Source organism: Anabrus simplex, chromosome 7 (assembly GCF_040414725.1).
Source record: "Anabrus simplex isolate iqAnaSimp1 chromosome 7, ASM4041472v1, whole genome shotgun sequence".
Classification (NCBI taxonomy): Eukaryota; Metazoa; Arthropoda; class Insecta; order Orthoptera; family Tettigoniidae; genus Anabrus; species Anabrus simplex.
Window position 1 is genome coordinate 224932589 of NC_090271.1, and position 18379 is coordinate 224950967.

An 18379-nucleotide genomic window follows, 5' to 3' on the forward strand; every position below is an offset into this window, starting at 1 on the left:
CTGGACTCTGACGTTGGTAACTTGGTTTTCATTATTTCTTGGAACTTCTTCCTTTAGCTTCAAGTCTTTAATCGTTGGTATCCTCTTCCCGGTCCTTTTCTTCAGCACTTGGATTCCTGTCAGGTCAGCTACCAGAAGCTTATGTTCGCTATCAAGACATTCAATAGGAATAGCTTTCATATCTTGCACTCAATTCTATACACCTCAAGTCAGTTATTATGTAATACATTACCAACTTAGAGCTACTATCCTAGTTGTACCATGTTATTTTGTGACTTTCTTTCTTCTGGAACCATGTGTTCTTTATCAGTAAGTTATTCCTCAAGCACAGATCAAGTATAAGATCTCCTTTCATGTTGCTTCATATCCAGTTGTATCTACTTTGAACTGTTGATTTATACTGTCCTCTAATATTGTTGGATGAAGTTCAGCTTTTCTTCTTCACTACAACCCTGCTGAGGGGCATAAACCTGCACAACTGTTAGATATTCACATTTCAAACACTCTCACACTTTAATAATCCTCTCATTAATGTCAGAGACAACTTTCAATAATACTGTGACATTCCGTCAGCTAACTGGTGAGAAAAAGGGATACCATATCATTGGTAACTTATGATTTTCTAAAAATTCAAAGCAGAATTCTTCATAAAATGCCATTTTAAAAACTGTGTTCCATTCAGATCATATTAATACAAAACATAACTAGAACTAAAGAAATATTTGTTCAGCAATGAGAAAATAGAGAACAAATTTTTAGGGAAAGTACAACATTATTTAGACTGTCAAATTACATGTGGTATTTCCCTATAAATTTTAATAGTAAAATCACATTGATTTTTATATCATGACATCTTACCTCATTCAAACCATAGGTCCAGCCTTGGCCAATGCGTTCCTTGGCCCACAAATTGTGGGTGTTCTCTGCCAGTTGGTCAACTAACTCTTCCATCTTGGGTGTAAGAGTTATAGCACTTAGATCTAATGGTGCTGGCTTGTACCCATTAGACTGAAGGAACGGCTCATTTGGAAGACGGACATTCTTTATTCTTGAGGGGGGCTTATCCATTGTAATGTAATAGCCAAGGGCCAGTATGGTTCTGAAAGGGAAATCAGTAAATGAGTATCAGAATTTATAATATCTTCAAGAAAATGAGCATTTCTTACAGTATTTTCTTCAATTTTTTTTTCTTTTAAATGTCTGGGAAGTTAATGTAATATATATTTTACCCATACTGCTTTAGATTTACAACTACCCATTCACAAAGATAAAAGATTTATAAACATGGTGAAAGGAAAGCCCATATATACCTGGACCAGTAGCGGCGATTGGGAATTAAAAGTGCGGCGGCAAAAAAATATACAGACAACAAACAGTACCTGGGTTTGTGGGATATAGTGGAGGATGGTGGGGCATGTGGGTATATACATTGATTATACAATTAAGACCATTTAGTATTTGACTATATACTAAAAACTAACAGACACTAAAGAGATCGCCAAACTGACAAATGCATGTGGCAAGGTCTATGACCTTAGCAAAAGAATATAGCTCTGGCACCCTTCCTCATAGCACAGGCAGTCTCTCCACTATTTGAATGGCTTTTTTAAACAGTTCCTATAATTCCTAGTTTCAGCCAGCTAAAATGGAATAAAATGTAATATCTTCTCCAAAAAGTTGATGAAGATGATGACGCTTGTTGTTTAAAGGGGCCTAATATCTAAGGTCATCGGCCCTCTCCAAAAAGGGTTGGCACTTCTCCCCTTGCCCCCCTAATTGCTGCTACTGACCTGGACAGAATGTCTCCTACATACATATTCATAATCCAATAATCATAATCTTCTTCTTTCTTCTTCTTCTTTTTCCTACCGCTTTTCCCACACCTCTGGGGTCGCGTGTGCGATCTGTGTCGCACATGTGGATTTGGCCCTGTTTTACGGCCGGATGCCCTTCCTGACGCCAACCCTATATGGAGGGATGTAATCACTATTGCGTGTTTCTGTGGTGGTTGGTAGTGTAGTGTGTAGTGTGAATATGAAGAGGAGAGTGTTGGGACGGACACAAAAACCCAGTCCCCGAGCCAGAAGAATTAATCAGAAGCGATTAAAATCCCTGACCCGGCCGGGAATCGAACCCGGGACCCTCTGAACTGAAGGTCAGTACGCTGACCATTCAGCCAACGAGTCGGACATAATGCAATAATCATAATATTGGTTGTAAATATCATTAATATCTACACAGTGACATTGTATAGAACATTGAGGCAGTAACTCATCAAGCAACCCAGTAGTGGCTGGCAAGTATTGCACTGGAGTTTGTGCACACCTATCTCTTAAATTCCTCATAGATTTAATCTTCTTTCCTATTCAGCCAGATGATACTTTTTAAGTGTTTACCCAAACTCGACAGTGCTCAGTGCTCCTAGATTCCTACCTCCTTGTGTTATCACATGCCAAAAGCATTCAGCCCAGATAATGGAGATGTTCGTTGGGCAGGCCATTAACGCTTTGTCATCTACCATTTATGGGCAGCTGCTAGGCCGAAATTACTATGTTTTCTGACAGGGGCATTTAAATCCCAATAGCCGCAGCAGCATTAATGTTACCCTTTAAAGAAAACAACATAGAAGTCAAACGAATAAAGATATGAATGTAACTTCTTTTGCACTTCATTTCTAAATGATCACTGCATATGTATTTGTACTCATCCTAATTTTGAATCTAAATATTGCCCAAGTTTCCTAAACAATTTCAGTGTCATTACCCAGCTTACTAACGGGCACAAGCAAAAGTTTCCCAGGAAGTAATCATCAATTTCAGGTAAAACAACCAAACCCATACAAATTAGAACACCTACATTCACCCTTATATCATCAGCGTAATGTTTTGTCATCTAGTATCAACAGTCCCAAGTGCTGAATATTTGTCTGCTTTACTACATACATACATACATACATACATTATCATTATAGACTGTTATGCCTTTCAGCGTTCAGTCTGCAAGCCTCTGACAATTTACTAAACGTCGCCACAATCCTCGATTTGCAACTAGTGTTGTGGCCTCATTTAGTTCTATACCTCTTATCTTTAAATCGCTAGAAACCGAGTCTAACCATCATCGTCTTGGTCTCCCTCTACTTCTCTTACCCTCCATAACAGAGTCCATTATTCTCCTAGATAACCTATCCTCCTCCATTCGCCTCACATGACCCCACCACCGAAGCCGGTTTATGCGTACAGCTTCATCCATCAAGTTCATTCTTAAATTAGCCTTTATCTCCTCATTCCGAGTACCCTCCTGCCATTGTTCCCACCTGTTTGTACCAACAATCATTCTTGCTACTTTCATGTCTGTTACCTCTAACTTATGAATAAGATATCCTGAGTCCACCCAGCTTTCGCTCCCATAAAGCAAAGTTGGTCTGAAAACAGACCAATGTAAAGATAGTTTCATCTGGGAGCTGACTCCCTTCTTACAGAATACTGTTGATCGCAACTGCAAGCTCACTGCATTAGCTTTACGACACCTTGATTCTATCTCACTTACTCTATTACCATCCTGGGAGAACACACAACCTAAATACTTGAAATTATCGACCTGTTCTAGCTTTGTATCACCAATCTGACATTCCATTCTGTTAAATTTCTTACCTACTGACATCAATTTAGTCTTCGAGAGGCTAATTTTCATACCATACTCATTGCACCTATTTTCAAGTTCCAAGTTTCAAGTTTCAAGTTCGGCACAAACTGCCATTAAGACCAAGTTGTCAGCATAGGCCAGACTGCTTACTACATTTCCACCTAACTGAATCCCTCCCTGCCATTTTATACCTTTCAGCAGATGATCCCTGTAAACTACGAACAACAAAGGTTAAAGATTACAGCCTTGTCTAACTCCTGTAAGTACCCTGAACCAAGAACTCATTCTACCATCAATTCTCACTGAAGCCCAATTGTCAACATAAATACCTTTGATTGATTTTAATAATCTACCTTTAATTCCATAGTCCCCCAGTATGGCGAACATCTTTTCCCTCGGTACCCTGTCATATGCTTTCTCTAGATCTACGAAACATAAACACAACTGCCTATTCCTCTCGTAGCATTTTTCAATTACCTGGCGCATACTGAAAATCTGATCCTGACAGCCTCTGTGTGGTCTGAAACCACACTGGTTTTCATCCAACTTCCTCTCAACCACTGATCGCACACTCCCTTCCAAGATGCCAGTGAATACTTTGCCTGGTATACTAATCAATGAGATACCTCAGTAGTTGTTGCAATACTTCCTGTTCCCTTGCTTATAGGTAGGTGCAATTACTGCTTTTGTCCAATCTGAAGGTACCTTACCAACACTCCACGCTAATTTTACTACTCTATGAAGCCATTTCATCCCTGCCTTCCCAGTATACTTCACCATTTCAGGTCTAATTTCATCTATTCCTGCTGCCTTATGACAATCGAGTTTATTTACTATCCTTTCCACTTCCTCAAGCATAATTTCACCAACATCATTTTCCTCCTCCCCATGAGCTTGGCTGTTTGCAACACCACCATGATGATTTCCTTTTACATTGAGAAGATGTTCAAAATATTCCCTCCACCTCTCCAGTGATTCCCTGGGATCTATTATGAGTTCACCTGAATTACTCAAAACACTGTTCATTTCCTTTTTCCCTCCCTTCCTAAGATTCTTTATTACAGTCCAGAAAGGTTTCCCTGCTGCTTGACCTAGCCTTTCCAGGTTATTACTAAAATCTTCCCATGACTTCTTTTTGGATTCAACAACTATTTGTTTCGCTCTGTTTTTTTCATCTACGTACCAATCTCTGTCTGCCTCGGCCCTTGTTTGGAGCCATTTCTGATGAGCCTTCTTTTTACGTTTACAGGCTGCTCTCACTTCATCATTCCACCAAGATGTTCGCCTTTTCCCATCTTTACATACAGTTGTTCCTAGACATTCCCTTGCTGTTTCTACTACAGCATCCCTGTATGCCACCCATTCACTTTCTATATCCTGAATCTGCTTACTATCTACTGTTCGAAACTTCTCACTAATCATATCCATGTACTTCTGTCTAATTTCCTCGTCCTGTAGATTTTCTACCCTTATTCGTTTGCAGACAGATTTCACTTTCTCTACCCTAGGCCTACAGATACGTAGTTTACTACAGATCAGATAGTGGTCTGTATCATCGAAAAATCTGCGAAAAACTCGTACATTCCTAACAGATTTCCTGAATTCAAAGTCTGTTAAGATATAGTCTATTATGGATCTGGTACCCCTAGCCTCCCATGTGTAGCGGTGAATTGCCTTATGCTTGAAGAATGTATTCGTAACTGCTAAACCCATACTAGCACAGAAGTCCAGCAAACGCTTCCCATTCCCATTAGCTTCCATATCTTCCCCACATTTACCAATCATCCTTTCATATCCTTCAGTTCTATTCCCAACTCTCGCATTGAAATCGCCCATTAGCACTATTCTATCCTTGCTGTTGACCCTGACCATGATGTCACTCAATGCTTCATAAAACTTGTCAACTTCATCCTCATCTGCACTCTCACATGGTGAATACACGGACACAATTCTTGTCCTAATTCCTCCCACTGACAAATCTACCCACATCATTCGCTCATTTATGTGCCTAACAGAAACTATGTTGCGTGCAATGGTATTCCTGATAAAGAGCCCTACCCCAGACTCTGCCCTTCCCTTTCTAACACCCGTCAAGTACACTTTATAATCTCCTCTTTCTTCCTCATTATCTCCCCTTACCCGAATATCACCTACTCCTAGCACATCCATATGCATCCTCTTTGCTGACTCAGCCAGTTCTACCTTCTTTCTTCCATAAGCCCCATTAATATTGATAGCTCCCCATCGAATTCCATTTCGTTAGCCAAGTTGTTTCCAAGGCGTCCCTCGCCTGTCAAATGGAAGTGGGACTCCATTACTCCCATAGGTCCAAGGCTTGCTTAAAGTGTTCTGAGCTCGGTAAATTCATGAAGCAGGATTCTGCCCTACTTGCACATAGTCCAAGTGAGGATCTCTCCTCTAACGGGTTATGGACCACCGGTGAATTGTATAGTCCTAGCCGCCTGAGCACAAGGAGGGCCACGACTCAGAATATGTCCGAGACGCCCACTCCCATTCCATAGCAACTGGTATCCCGACTCTCAGGACCACTTACTAGGCCACTCAGCCGTTGCCCATGGTTCACGAACTAGGACGTGACTACAGTAACCCACAAACAAATAAAATTCACATCCCATAAACAACTGAATTTTTTTTTCTGAACTCCCAGAAGGTAAATCAGGATTTGAACCAGCATTGTTTTCCCATATTTCTGGTTCATTAGAATGATTATTATGATATTACTAGTAACATTTCTCGGTAGTCCCATCCCTCAGTCTTCACACAATATTTGTTCAAGTTTTTCATGATTCTTGGAATCATTATCATTACTACATTCATCAGAATATTATTCTGAACCTCTATTAGAAAGTTTACTATTTCAACTAATTTCTAATGTACTTCAATTTCACATTCTTTCAAACTTTACAACACTTCTCCACAGTAAGTGGATGACATGATGAGAACTCAAATATAAACAATCCCTAACTGGAACATGATGTTTATAAACTAGGTCTGCCTGTGAAATACACACAGGAAAGACTGTCAACAAGGTGCTGAGAGCTTGATGAATCATGGGAATGCATCATGGTTTCACAAGACCTTTCAATATTTCCATCAACACACTCCTAATGACCGTGTGTGTGACAAGTGCTCTGGAACGTTCAGGACAGCTGCAGAATTATAAAATTTGAGTACTCTGGAACAACAGGAATGGCATAGGGTTAAGGGAGAGATAGTATAGGTGCCATTTTGTGAACATGTATCTACAAATAGAAATCTGTATTACACGTAAGCACCACCTGAAATTATCTTCTTGTACTATGCACGTAGAATGCTTCCCTGTTACCTGATGCCAAGTTCACTGTAAATCCAATGGGATCTGTAGGGCTGCAACCTAATAAAACTGGTAATAGGCAACTTGATGTTTTTGGAGTACACAGACCTGAAAAGCGGGGCACAGACGCTGATTTCGAATTATTTGATAAGATAATCACCAATGTGGAGAAACAATATGAAAAGGAATGTTATCATAGCGGGTGATCTCAATTTACCAAATGTCATTTCAAATGTCATTTGGGAAGCTAATGCAAACAGTGGATGACATGATGAGAACTGGAATATAAATGGCAAGTAAGTTAATCTGGGAAGGACAGCTGAATCAGAAAGTGATGGAACCAACTAGAAGGAAGAGTGTTGTGGACATGGTGCTGGTAAAACCAGATGAGCTCTATAGAGAAACTGAAGTAATATATGGTATTAGTGAACATGAAGCTGTTTTTTGTCATGGTTAAAAATAAATGTGATAGAAATGAAGGTCATAAAAGTAGGACTATTAGGCAGTACCATATGGCTGATCAGACAGACACTAGGGAGTTTTAAAAGAGTAATTTTGATTGATGGAAAACGGTAAATAAAAATGTAAACACACTGTGGGATTGGTTTAAAGCAATTGTTGAGGAATATGAAAATAGATATGTACCATCAAAGGTGGTAAGGAATGGCAAAAACCTGCTATGTTATAATAGGGAAATAAAGAGACTAAGGAGGGGGAGCAGGATGGAAAGAAATAGAGTTAGAAATGGTTGTGGAAGTAAGGAGAAATTGAAGGAACTTCTAGGAAACTGAATTTAGCAAAAAATTCAGTAAAGATAACAGGATGGCAAGCATAACTGGCAGTCATACAAATTTTAGTGAAAGATGGAAGAGTAAGTATAGGTACTTTAAGGCAGAAACAGGTTCCAGGAAGGACATTCCAGGAATCATAAATGAACAAGGGGAGTGTGTATGTGAGGATCTACAGAAGGCAGACATATTCAGTCAGCAGTATGTAAAGATTGTTGTTTACAAGAATAATGTCCAAATAGAGGAGGTGTCTAATACTAAAGAAGTATTGAAATTTATTTATGATAACAAAGATATTTACAATTGGATACAAAAGTTGAAAACTAGAAAAGCAGCTGGAATTGATAAGATTTTGGGGGATATACTAAAGACTGGGTTCGGATATAGTACCATATCTGAAGTACTTACCGTATTTCACGGCATAATCGTCGCCACCGCGTAATCGTCACATCCTTTATTTTCAATACAAAAATCGGACTTTAAACCTTTAATTACATAATCGTCGCACGTCCAAATTTTGTTCACTAATCTGGTTAAAAGGTAAATGGAACTGCAACGTAAGTTGCACATGAATGCGCAATTTAAATACGTGTATGGTTTATGGGCAATTTGGCAACACAGTCACGTTTGCGACATGTTGCACAACGTATAAATAAATAATACCGGTATATGTACGACGCATGGCTTACCGGTAGACTATCGGCAGTTTGACAACGTGGTCGCGAGACAGTGTACTATTTATTAACCACCTACATATTATGAGTTCCCATTTGAAATACGTAAGGCTGTAAGTTATCGCTTATCGGCAACGTCGCCAGGAAATACCGGCTAGGTAGGTTGAATGGACCTCGAACCAGCCCTCAGATACAGGTAAAATTCCCTGACCCGGCCGTGAATTGAACCCGAGGCCTCCGTGTAAGAGGCAAGCACGCTACCCCTACACCATGGGGCCGGCTCCTGTGTTATTGCGCACGAAGTGAAATCCAAGACGATAACGCAGATTTCCACGGAATTATTCAGCCGAATTATTTACAATGTCTCAGTTGTCATCGCTAGACTCTTATCTTACTACTACGTCATAAGTGTCCGGGCATGGGATGAAAACTTTTATCCAAGCAGTCAAGATAATTATTATCCAATGCTATTAAAGTTTTATTTTATAAACTCGTCAGTAATGTAATGTAAAATCATCAATAACTGGGAAGAAATATTAACCTAATTACCGTATGTTTAAAAGAAATTGAAAAAAATGAATGTTTGTTACTGACATCTCGGAATACAGTCAACTATACAGTAGATCTACACCGCGCTAGCTAGAGCTCCGGTTTGCGAGCTTTGCGCAAGCGCAGTAGTGTGTCGCAACCAACGAGCTAAACTGATAAATTGTTGCATGCTTCCTTGCTGCCTAACAGTATTGGCTGCTCTGGAATGGACAGATCACAGATGCATTTATTTGTTTCAGATTTACGTGATTACTGTAGACATGTGTGCGTGAGAATTTAAGTTTTTAATTTGTGTTTTGGGTGTTTGCAGAAATAATTTGTTTTAATAGTGAACAATTATGGAAAGTCACTTATATCGCAAAACATTAACGTGTGAAGCATTTATAAGCGATTATGGGTAAATATAGAAACTATTCTGCGGGCTTCAAGCTAAGCGTAATTGCCTTCGGTGAACAGCACGGGAACAGAGCTGCAGAAAGAAAATTTTCTGTGAGTGAAAAGTTGGTGCATGACTGGCGGAAAGTAAAAAACAAGCTAAAAAGCACAAACACTTCTAGATGCGCGTTTAGAGGTCCTAAAACAGGGAAGTTTCCTATAATTGACGAAGAAGTGTTTAGGTACGTCAGTGAAATGCGTAACAATGGCTGCAGTGTATCATATGAAATGTTACAAATTAAGGGACAGGAGGTAGCGCGCAAACACAACATACCGGTAACTCAGTTTAAGGCGACTCGTGGGTGGATTAAGGGGTTCATGCGATGACACAATCTGTCAGTGCGAAGGAGAACAACACTAAGCCAAAAGTTGCCTGCTGATTACACGGACAAGATTGTAAATTTTCACCGATTTGTCATACGTTTGCGCAAGGAAACTTCGTACTTGCTTTCTGAAATCGGTAATGCCGATCAGACTCCAATCTTTTTTGATATGCCTCGCAACAGCACTATTGCGCTAAAAGGATCACGGAGTGTATTAATGAAAACCAGCGGTAGTGAGAAGTTGCGATGCACGGCAATGCTAGCCATTACAGCTGACGGGAGAAAGTTGCCGCCTTACATCATTTTCAAGAGGAAAACGATGCCTAAGAATATACAGTTTCCCCGTGGAATTCATGTACGAGTGCAACCAAAGGGTTGGATGGACGTAGAACTCATGCTGGATTGGGTTAAAACTGTGTGGAATAGAAGACCTGGTGCACTACTAAAACAACCAGCTCTGCTTGTTTTAGATAGTTTCCGAGGTCACCTCGTGAACGAAGTGAAGCAAATTCTCACTACAAATAAGACACGACAGATAGTCATTCCTGGTGGCCTAACATCTGCTTTGCAGCCACTAGACGTATATGTTAATAAACCCTTTAAAGACCGCTTACGTCGATTTTACAACGGTGGATGATGAGCGGCGATCAGCAATTGACGCCCGCCGGAAATATCAGGCGTCCACCCTTGGACTTGTTATGCTCGTGGGATCTTATACCACCTGAACTAGTCTCCAAGAGCTTCAAAAGGACTGGGATTTCGAATGCACTAGACGGTTCCGAAGATGACGCAGTGTGGCAGGGAGACGAAGAATCTGATACTGGTATTAACAGAGGCGAGGACGGCGCATCAGATAGCGAAACCTGCGATAGCGACACCGAAGATTTGGAATAAATTGCGTACCGGTAAGTCCGCATTTCACAACAAAGCGATAATTTTTTGCAAGTGTAATATTTTAACTTTAATACTCAAATTAATGACAAATTAACTTAATACGTTCATTTTTATTTTCAAGTTGGAAAAACGTTCGCCGAATTGTTGCGAAAAATTATGAATTTTGTTTTAGACTATTTTAATTATTTTGATGTATAAACGCGAGTATTACGTGCATCTTAAATTTGTATCAAATACAATTTAGTTATAAATACATTTTTTGAGTAATACAAATACTGGTATTAAATATTCATCGTATAATGGTCACACCCTACAATTTTTTTCAAAAATTTTGGTATAAAAAGTGCGACGATTATGCCGTGAAATACGGTATTTGGTTACTGTTTACATGGAGGAGCTATACCAAATGACTGGAGAGTTGCTGTAGTAGCCCCTGTGTATAAAGGAAAGGGCGATAGATATAAAGCTGAAAATTACAGACCAGTCAGTTTGATATGTGTTGCATGTAACCTTTGGGAAAGCATTCTTTCTGATTCATTATACATGTTTGCAAAATTAATAACTGTTTCAACAGAAGGCAGTTCAGGTTTAGGAAAGGTTATTCTTCTGAAGCTCAACATGTAAGATTCCAGCAAGATATAGCAGACATCCTGGGTTCAGGAGGCCAAATGGATTCTATTGCGATTGACCTGTCTATTTTGTAATATCTCTTTTCAGTTTCAATTCAGTTAATTTATAACTGTTAGGCTCTTCACTCTGCCAAAACTAACTTTGAGTAAATAAATTTATAAACTACCTGAAAGAGAAGACATATGGTAACAGTATTACATGTGCAAAGGAAAAAGCTTAATTAAAATCATCAGATTCTATCACGTCACTCACAAATATTTATTTCTAAATATTTGTATTTATTTATGTTTAAATACTTAGGAATTTGAAAACTGGAACTTATCTTAATGATGGCATCCTTTGTCTCCACTCCAGCATTTACTGCAAGTTTTTTGAAAAACCGTTGCTCTGTCAGTGGCGTGAGCCCAAATGGCTGTGGTACGTTGACCTACTTTCACCACATCAGACCCCTTTCCTTGGCTAGGTCAATGACACGCTGTGTTTAATTTTTTATTTTTAGCACTTCCTTCAGTATTTCCATTGTTGCTGTTGTTATTACTATTATTATTATTATTATTATTATTATTATTATTATTATTATTATTATTATTATTATTATTATTATTATTATTATTATTATTATTATTATTATTATTTTCTCATATTCCAATTCTTTTTGTAAACTATGCAAGGGTTCTTAATGAGCTGTCTAGTATACCGGTAATTTTTGTTATTATTTCATTTTTGCTTACTTCAACTCTTTGGGAACAAGTACATTTGAGTTCATTTAGATTAATCTATAATTATTATTGTCACCATAATTTGAATTGTTTTTGAAAGCTAGTCTAATGAACTTTCTTCAACAGGTTAGTTAGTTTTCCTTTAATTTTCCATTATGTAATTTATGTTCAATCAATCACTACTGATCTGCATTTAGGGCAGTCACCCAGTTGGCAGATTCCCTATCTGTTGGTTTCCTAGCCTTTTCTTAAATGATTACAAAGAAATTGAAAATTTTTTGAAGATCTCCCTTGGTAATTTATTCCAATCCCTAACTCCCCTTCCTGTAAATGAATATTTGCTCCAATTCGTCCTATTTAATTCCAACTTCAGCTTCATATTGTGATTTTTCCTACTTTTAAAGACACCACTCAAACTTACTTGTCTGCTAACGTCATTCCACACCATCTCTCCACTGACAGCTCAGAAAATACCACTTAATACCAATATAGTTGGTCCATTATTGGACATTATAAATTTTCCAGCTAACTCATTTCTGGTTGCCAGCATTTCACCCCAGTGTGCTAAGTTGGGCTCATCAGTTGGTAAATAGCACACCTATCAAGATGTATGGCTAGTGCATAGTGCATACCGTGGAGGCCACTGTGTAAGCCACTTGGAGCCACTGGCAGTGCCAATGCACTATGAGAGACTTTGTCTCATTTTCAAAGCCATCAGATTGGTAACTGTGGTGTGGATTCATGAACAACTACATATTATGCAAACAATTGCACTAATTACGACCAAATTTCAGCTGTGTTTCTGGCAGGTACCTCCTTTCAAAAGGATCCTGGGAATGGCCTGGGAATGGAAGACTTTTAGGGCAATATTCATAAGGGATGCACCTCAAACTGGTCAGTTAAGTCTATTCGCAGGTGTGCTGTAGAATTGGGTGTTCCCCATTCAACTAGGAGAAATCAAATCCAATAAGATTTGAAACATAAAACCTACTGCCCTTTGCCAGTGAATGATCTGTCAGTTTCAGGTCACTGTAGAATACATAAACGTTACATTGTTTATGATAAGGATATGCAGATTCTCCAGCCGAAATTCTCAAGTGCTTTACCTTTCCAATCACAAATGAAGCCACACAGAAGACATGAGGCTTTAAAGCAATGTAGGAATTTTATCCATAGAATTACAGTGTAAATGTTTTACTACAAAATGAAAATACCACCAAACAAGGATACCAGAGCCGGGCTGAGTGGCTCAGATGGTTGGGGCGCTGGTCTTTTGACCCCAACTTGGTAGGCTCAATCCTGGCTCAGTCTGGTGGTATTTGAAGGTGCTCAAATACGTTAGCCTCGTGTTGGTAGATATACTGGCACGTCAAAGAACTCCCGAAGGACAAGATTCCAGCACCTCAACGTCTCCGACAACAGTAAAAGTAGTTAGTGGGATGTAAAGCCAATAACATTATTATTATTAGGATACCAGCTCAATTGGCTGCTGGGCTGGGTGGCTCCGATGTTGAGGCACTGGCCCTCTGACCCCAACTTGGCAGGTTTGATCCTGGCTCAGTCTGGTGGTATTTGAAGGCGCTCAAATACATCAGGCTTGTGTTGGTAGATTTATTGGGACGTAAAAGAACTCCTGTGGGACAAAATTCCGGCACCTCGGCATCTCCAAAAACCGTAAAAGTAGCTAGTGGGATGTAAAACAAATAACATTAATATTATTACCATCTCAATTGCTTAATTTATGACAATCTACCACCTTCATTTTATCACTATGTATAGTATATACTGGTACTCCTTTACTCATTATCAACACATACATTCATTGGTGGCTCCTCAAATAGAAAATTGGGTGTTCACAAAATTTAACATTAATAATAACATGTTAAGTTAAATTTTGTCGCTCGCCTAACAGTGCTGCATGTAAAGGTATTAATTTTTAATATTCAATATATCGAATTCATGACTTTTCCTGATCAAAATAGATAAATCTGTCTGTCTACAGTTGAATTTGACAAAATTCATAGAGATGGCAGCACCATCCACTAAGATGTGGTTACTGGAATTCTGAAGAAATAACACATTGGAAGTGTGCACTTCCCATATGGTATCAGGTCTATAAGATATAACGTCGCCATCACTCATGCATGCACGTAACCTGCCACAGCAAGAGCACAAGGCCGATGTGCATGTGCAAGCAATGCTGGAAGTTTGGAGTGTAGGACCTGGCAAATTTAAAATGTGGCATATCAGAGTTCTAATTAATAAGTTAGATACCGAGTAATTTTAAAGGGAACACGGGTCTCAGTTTCAGATTCTGGGTGTTCATGTGCACTTTTGCTCTTGTACATGAGCTGCCACTGCATGTATTACAAAGAGACATACTAAGAGCATTTGCACATTATTCAGAACTTATGCATTATCAGTGATGTATAGAAACTCCTCAAAAAGCTAACATACACTTCTTTTACTTACTTCAGTGTTTGTACTGCAAGCTGTGAATCATAACGTTTTTCTGCTGGTGGCAATTTCTCAAACTGCACAAGACAAGGATGAACTTTTCTCACATCATCTCTCCTTTCACCAAAGACCCAACCAGCCTCAATTTTGTTCATAGCCCACATTTCATGGATGTTCTCAGCCAATCGATCTCGGATACTCTCAATGTAGCCTGGAAGGGTCACCTGTAAGAGTGAAAATGAGACCATTTTATACATATAGAGATAAGAAATGTTCAACAATATTACTTAAATAACTAAGTCGGCCCCGTGGTGTAGGGGTAGCATGCCTGCCTCTTACCCAGAGGCCCCGGGTTCAATTCCTGGCCAGGTCAGGGATTTTTACCTGGATCTGAGGGCTGGTCAAAGGTCCACTCAGCCTATGTGATTAGAATTGAGGAGCTATCTGACGGTGAGAAAGCCAAGAATAATGGCTGAGAGGATCCGTGCTGACCACATGACACCTCGTAATATGAAGGCCTTCGGGCTGAGCAGTGGTCACTTGGTAGGCCAAGGCCCCTTCAGGGCTGTAGTGCCATGGAGTTAGGTTAAGTTAAATAACTATATTAATATTTTCAGTTGTTATTGTTTAATTTTTGTTGATTGTTCTCAAAGGATTATTTATGTGAATTTATGATTTCCATTCTCACTGGTGCTGATTGCTTATGACACACTGTGTGAATAACTTCTTTGCTCTATTGTCTATCAAGGTTTGGCTGCATAAGACATTGTAATAAATGAATTTTTCTATTCTTCTTCTTCAGTTCTCTACTAGGGTGGGTTGTAAATCATGGATCTCCATTTTTGCCATCTATCCATCACTCATTTCCTGATTCCAATATCTCTTTTATCTTTCCTCCTTTCTTCTCTATACTCTCCTCCACAGTACCTATCCATCTTTCTTGAAGCCTTCCTTGTGGTCTCTATCCTTTTAGTTTCTCGGTAAGTGATTTCTTTGGAACTCGGTCTTCTTTTACAGTACTTGCATCATGTGTCCATATCATTTCAGTTTGCATGTTTCTTTCATGTCCTGTAGTTTTGAAACTCTAATCTTCTTTCTGATCTTTTCATTTCTGAATCTATCTTTTCTTGACTTTCTTACAATACCTCTGAAGAATTTCATCTCACCTCATGTTGTTGTTGTCCATGTACCAGCTGCATAGGTTCAGTATATAATAGGTTGAATACAGAACTTCTTTGCATTTCCTTGGAACTTATTGGCTCCACAGTATACCCCTCAGAGTTTGATAAAAGCTATTTGCTTGCAGTACTCTCTTTCAAGTCTCCTCCATTATCTTCCCATCTTCTGTGGTTACACTTCATAAGTATTTGGAACTTTTCACAACTTCTGTTGATTCTCCATTCAGTTCATCTTACCCTTTCCTAAGTCTTCTCTATGCTTATTCTCGATTCAAACTCTTCTATTACCTTATTCCATACAATAACTTGTTCTTGTACTTCCATTTTATTTTCTTCTCATATCACCATGTCATCTGCAAACAGCAGGGTCTTTGCTGTGTTTCTTCCCATCTTCTGTTTTATATACTTGCGGACTTCATCTATGACTGTGATGAGTATAGAGGATAGTATGCTTCCTTACAAAAGTCTTCTTTCCACATCAAACCACTTTGTTCCTTCCATCTTGGTCTTTACACTACTAAAACACTTTTGTACATAACTTTGCACTGTATCCATCCACCTCTCTTGAGGCCTTCCTTTCCACAGTGCAACCCAAACCAACTGCCTTAGTACACTGTCAAAGGTCTTCTTGATATCTATAAATGTCATCAACAAATCTTTCCCAAATTCCCATCTCTTTTCTCCACCATGTGCCTTGATGTGAAGATCAGGTTAAGTGTTCATCTGTCTTTCCTTTCTTCTTCTATTTTCTTTTCTAATTTCAGCATCAGTCTTCCTCCCAGTATTTTCTCAAATATCTTGACTGCATGTGAAATGTAAGTTAACTTAGGCAAACTTTATAAAATCTTTAAAACTCTTGCAGTACAACACATGGTTCTGCTTTGGTATATGCTTAATGGATATGAATTTCATGTTTTTGGTCCGTATTGAACTGAGAATAATATATAAGTAATAATAATAACAACATAAAAGTTTCCACCTTTTCAATACTAAAATATATTCACAAAATTATAAATTACACGGTACTAGTTTCGACCCAAGTACCGTGTAATTTATAATTTTGTGAATATATTTTAGTATTGAAAAGGTGGAAACGTTTACGTTGTTATTATTATTACTTATATATTATTTGGTATATGCATTTGATTTTTCTAAGTTGTTTTTGGAAATTAATTTTCCATTATCCTCAAATTTATTCATTCCTTTATCAAATACATGTAATACCTGCATATACAGGATGCATAACATTTCTGAGGACATATAATTGTGCATCTGAATTATGTGTGAATTAATTGCAGTAGTTTATCTTTTTGGAACATCAGTATCCAACTATCAGCTAATGCAAGAGCCATACTGTGATTGTTGAGATACACGCAAAGCACAGCAATGTTAAGAATGTATGGTTTTTGAAAGTCGCCGGGTCTTCCGTACACAAAGTTTGGAAAGAGTTGGAAGCCAACAGCAAAGATAAGTTGCACAAAAAGTATTCACAGCATTTGAATATTATGAGGACACCACAGTCCCACAACTGTGATGGTTTTAGGGGTGGTGAGTAGTGAAGGATATGTCTTGCCAACTCATTTATTTCCACAGAGTCTCCAACTGAATGATCTTTGCTACCTGCTACTGTACCTTAAGGTGCTGGAAGCAGTTGTGAAGCCCTGGGTAGACGTTATGTAATAGAAGGCCATATGCCAGTAAATCTGAAGAAAATAGTTTATGATCAGTGCATTCTACCTGTGCTGACTTATGGCTGTGAGACCTGGACACTGAACGAATTTACAAAAAGGAAACTTAGGACAACGCAGAGAGGCATGGAAAGGTCAATGCTGGGTTTTACAAGGAATGATAAGAAGAGAGCAGATGACATCAGATCAATCACTAAAGTTAATGACATTCTTGAGAGGATAGCCACCTTAAATTGGCAATGGGCTGGACAAATTGCTCGAACGGAAGATGACAGATGGACGAAGCTAGTGTTAGAATGGAGTCCAAGAGATCATCAAAGGCCTAGAGGAAGACCGCCAGACAGATAGACAGATGGGACAAAGATATCAAGAGAATAGCTGGTGCTACCTGGCAGAGAACTGCTCGAGACTTCTACCCGGAGAGTTCTGCAAAAGACTTACCTGAGTTCTCAACTTAAAGAGTCCAAGTCATGTAATGATAGAACTGGCTGATGATGATGATGATGATGATGATGATGATGATGATGATGATGATGATGATGATGTGTTTCAGGACTCTGTATCTGTGCACAAAGCTGCACTGACATAATCTGCAAGATGTCACACTAAATATATGGCTGCCTAACTCACAAGTGCTGATATTCTTCTAATATTGTTAAGACCTTAATTTGAAGCATTTTTTTCCATGTATAAATATTTCTTTCTGGTTTGTTTTGAGCAAAGATTCTAAATCTGAGAAAGTTAAGCACACATCACTTAATTTGTTTTTTTACAAAGTTTATAGCTGACATTTCTCACTTTTTATCTTTTATGACCTTTCACAGCATAAAGAAGAGATAAAAGAATGGGAAAGGCTGTGTCGGAACATGGCCACAAGTTTCTTTAACGTGAATATGTCATGTGAATGGAGGTGTAGATTTCCATGGACACATCACTGGAAATCATATCAATTTCTACTTCCACCGGTGAATCACTGTTGGCAGTGCCTATACTGGTACATGACTGGGCAGCAATTTCACATTTTTATTTCTTCTTCTCCCTGTGGAGTCTGTTCTATTTAATACTGGT

At 38.7% G+C, this 18379-nt stretch overlaps 1 protein-coding gene across 1 annotated transcript in view; it reads right to left on the minus strand.

The window, feature by feature from the left end:
• The window catches only part of RyR (Ryanodine receptor), a 623761-nt gene that overhangs the window by 355440 nt on the left and 249942 nt on the right, over positions 1-18379 (minus strand). The window contains exons 21-22 of the mRNA XM_067151578.2: positions 14461-14669; positions 859-1099 (exon numbers count right to left, since the gene is read on the minus strand). Coding sequence (XP_067007679.2) covers positions 859-1099; positions 14461-14669 — 450 coding nt within the window. The remainder of the gene's footprint in view (positions 1-858; positions 1100-14460; positions 14670-18379) is intronic.